This window comes from Carlito syrichta, unplaced genomic scaffold, assembly GCF_000164805.1.
Source record: "Carlito syrichta isolate Samal-C Ts95f unplaced genomic scaffold, Tarsius_syrichta-2.0.1 Scaffold303667, whole genome shotgun sequence".
Classification (NCBI taxonomy): domain Eukaryota; kingdom Metazoa; phylum Chordata; class Mammalia; order Primates; family Tarsiidae; genus Carlito; species Carlito syrichta.
The window spans coordinates 279,353-283,313 of record NW_007247763.1 but is presented as its reverse complement, the minus strand read 5'-3'; the positions used below and the strand labels follow the sequence as shown (position 1 = coordinate 283,313).

Here is a 3,961-nt window from a genome sequence, read left to right as displayed (position 1 = left end):
TTTTTTTTTTTTTTTTTTTTGAGTCACTGTGTCCCCCAGGCTGGAGTGCAGTGGAGCGCTCATGGCCACCGCAGCCTCAATCTGCTGGGCTCAGATGATCCCTCCACCTCAGCCTTCCAAGTAGCTGGGACTACAGGCATGCACCATCATGCCTGGCTAATTTTTTGATTTATTGTAGAGACAAGGTCTCCCAAGTTGCCCAGGCTGGTCTCAAACCTCTGGGCTCAGGCAATCCTCTTGCCTCTGCCTCCCAGTGTGCTGAGATTACAGGCTTGAGTCATTGCACTCGGCCTACTTTTTTTTTTTAATTTTTTTTTTTTTTTTGAGTTGGAGTCTCACTCTGTCGCCCAGACTGGAGTGCAGTGGCCGCTCCCGGCCACCGCAGCCTCCACCTGCTGGGCTCCGGCGATCCTTCCACCTCAGCCTTCCAATTGGCCGGAATTACAAGCATGCGCTACCACGCCCGGCTGATTTTTTGATTTATTGTAGAGATGAGGTCTCGCTGCCCAGGCAGGTCTCGAACCCGTGGGCTCAGGCAATTCACTCACCTCAGCCTCCCAAAGGCGCGGGATTACAGGCTGAGCCACCGAGCCCGGCTTTTTTTAAATTTTTTTGAGTTGAGGTCTCACTCTGTTACCTGGGCTACAGTGCAGTGGCACAATCACTGCTCACCATAGTCTCAACCTCCTGGGTTCAGGCAATCCTTGCACCTCAGTCTCCTGAGTAGCTGGGACTACAGGTGCATGCCACCATACCTGACTAATTTTTAAATTTTTTTGTAGAGACAAAGTCTCACTATGTTGCCCAGGCTGGTCTTGAACTTCGGGGCTCAAGCAATTCTCCTGCCTCAGCTTCCCAAAGTGCTGGGATAATAGGCATGATCCACCGCACCCAGCCTAGTTTTTTTAAGGAATAAGAAATTGCCTCTTAATTTACCTTTATCTTCAGTAGGTTTCTTTCTTTTGATCTGAAAGAAATTATTTCTGACAGTGCTTTATAACTTTTATGATTCTATCTGTAGAGAAAGTTGAACATCTTGTATGGCATTTCATATGATAGGAATTTTTCCACCAGTGAACAAGAACTTCAATTGCTGAACTACTTTAAACATCTTTGATGTCTACTTGAATTTTTACCCTAATATTGCAATATATTTTTCAGGTTTTCAACTCAAAAACAGCTGAACTACTTAGTCATCATCAAGTTGAAATAAAACAAGAGTTCCCAAGAGAAGGGTATGTTTCCTAATTTAATACGTAAAGACACGTCATATCTGTTAGTCCATCTCACCCCACTTGCCCTGTGGATTTGTAAAGTAAACTTGGCCAGAAATCCTCCTGAGAAGACCTGAGAGACTGGTATTAGTCAAGAAAAGAAGCAATAACTTGGTATTGAAACAAAAACATGCAGGTAATTGATGGCTTAGTAATTTAGTGAAAGAAAAGGAAGGGATGATTAAGTAATAAAGCAAAAGAGTATTAAGTATCAGAAATTCTACATTAATTTTGAAACCATTTAGTTCTGCATCCCATCAATGACAAAATGCTACTTCGCTATTTTTTTTTTTTTTGCGTTGGAGTCTCACTCGGTCGCCCAGACTGGAGTGCAGTGGCCGCTCCCGGCCACCGCAGCCTCGACCTGCTGGGCTCCGGCGATCCTTCCGCCTCAGCCTTCCAAGTAGCCGGAACTACAGGCGAGCGCTACCATGCCCGGCTGATTTTTTGATTTATTGTATAGATGAGGTCTCACTGCCCAGGCGGGTCTCGAACCCGCGGGCTCAGGCAGTCCACTCACCTCAGCCTCCCAAAGGCGCGGGATTACAGACTGAGCCACCGAGCCCGGCTTTGCTTTGCTGTTTGAGTGTCAAGTTTTATTTGTATATTTGTTTATTCATTTATTTATTTTTTATTTTTTTGAGTTGGAGTCTTACTCTGTCACCCAGTCTGGAGTTCAGTGGCACACTCCTGGCCACTGCAGCCTTGACCTGCTGGGCTCCGACGATCCTTCCGCCTTAGCCTTCCAAGTAGCTGGAACTACAGGCGCGTGCTACCACACCTGGCTAATTTTTGATTTATTGTAAAGATGAGGTCTCGCCAAGTTGCCCAGGTGGGTCTCGAACCCGCGGGCTCAGGCAATCAACTCACCTCGGCCTCCCAAAGCGCTGGAATTACAGGCTGAGCCACCGAGCCCGGCCTTGTGAAATATTTTAAAGATGCTCTGGAATTCTAGCCACAGAAGACAGTGCATTAGCTAGTAGTTACAGGCATGTGCTACCACGCCTGGCTAGTTTTTTGTTTTTTTGTTTTTAATTGTAGGAATGAGATCTTGCCAAGTTGCCCGGGTGGGTCTGGAACCTGCGGGCTCAGGCAATCCACTTGCCTCGGCCTCCCAAAGTGCTGGGATTACAGGATGATCCAGCAAGCCCAGCCTATTCATTTATTTTTAAGTCAGGGTCTCACTCTCACACAGGCTGGAGTGCAGTGACATGATCATGGCTTACCGCAGCCTCCATCTCCTGGGCTCAGGTGATTGATCCTTCCACCTCAGCCTCCCATGTAGCTAGGATTACAGGAGTGTGCTAACATGCCCAGCTAATTTTTTTTTTTTTTGTAGAGATGAGGTCTCACATGTTGCCTAGGCTGGTCTTGGACTACTGGGCTCAAGCAATCCTCCCACCTCAGCTACCCAAAGTGCTCGGATTACAGGCGTGAGCCACTGCATCCAGCCTAATTATTATTATTATTATTATTATTATTGTTATTATTATTATTATTATTTTGAGTCAGAGCCTCTGTCACCCAGGCTGGAGTGCAGTGACACAATCACAGCTCATCGCAGCCTTGACTTCCTGGGCTCAGATGATCCTTCCTCCTCAGCCTCCCAAGTAACTAGAACTACAGGCTCATGCCACCATGCCCAGCTAATTTTTTTATTTTCTGTAGAGATGAGATCTTGCTATGTTGTTCAGGCTGGCCTCCAACTCCTGGGTTCAAGCAATCTTCCCACCTCAGCCTCCCAAAATTCTAGAATTACAGGCGTGAGCCACCATGCCCAGCTAATTCTTTTTTTTTTTTTTTAGAGTCGGAGTCTTCTGTTGCCCAGGCTGGAGTGCAGTGGCATGCTCATGGCCAGCACAGCCTCAGCTTGCTGGGCTCAGGCGATCCTTCCACTTTAGCCTTCTCAATAGCTGTAACTACAGGCGCGCACCATCATGCCCAACTGATTTTTTGTATAGATGAGGTCTCGCCAAGTTGCCTGGGGTGGTCCCAAACCCGCGGGCTCAGGCAATCCACTTGCCTTGGCCTCCCAAAGTGCTGGGATTACAGGCTGAGCCACCAAGCCCGGCCTGTTTTCTTTTTATGACAAAATATTCTTCTACTTTTTTAGAGAGCTCCTTTGTTTAATAATAAAAGCTATTGATAAGTTAGCAGCATTAGCATGACTGGTCATACGCTTGATCTTCATACAGTGTGAAAAGAGGTCTTGGTTGGATGAAAATTAGAAGTATGTAGAAGGAGATTGGGTTTTTTAAAAGAGAGATGCTAGAGACAGAACTCAAAGCTCAGGAAAGAGAAGCATTTAGTCTGAGGAAGGAAGAAAAGAAAGGCAGTTGTAATTCCCTTACTACTTTCAGATCCTAAGGTGAGATTCTTTTAGTTGATGTCATTTCTACTTTTGGGCTCCCTCAAATCACCATTTTTCTCTTCCAGTCTTCTCACCCTTCTTATTTACTATTAGCCTTTCATCCTTCTGAGGCCCTCGTACCTGACCAAAATTGCACTGGGATTGGGACTGAAAATGTGGCCAATCACTTGTCTGCATGAAAGAGCTATTAGAAGGAGTTTACATTTTTTCCCTAAATTCCAACAAAACATTTTAGGAAAAAAGTGGCAAAAGAGATTAGTATAAGCCGGGCTCGGTGGCTCAGCCTGTAATCCCGCGCCTTTGGGAGGCTGAGGTG

At 46.0% G+C, this 3,961-nt stretch overlaps 1 protein-coding gene across 3 annotated transcripts in view; it reads left to right on the top strand.

Moving 5' to 3' along the window:
- GK (glycerol kinase) overlaps nucleotides 1-3,961 on the top strand; it is an 89,740-nt gene that overhangs the window by 12,770 nt on the left and 73,009 nt on the right. For all 3 annotated transcript variants that reach the window (XM_021712843.1, XM_008058969.2, XM_008058968.2), the window contains exon 2: nucleotides 1,162-1,235. In XM_021712843.1, coding sequence (XP_021568518.1) covers nucleotides 1,162-1,235 — 74 coding nt within the window. The remainder of the gene's footprint in view (nucleotides 1-1,161; nucleotides 1,236-3,961) is intronic.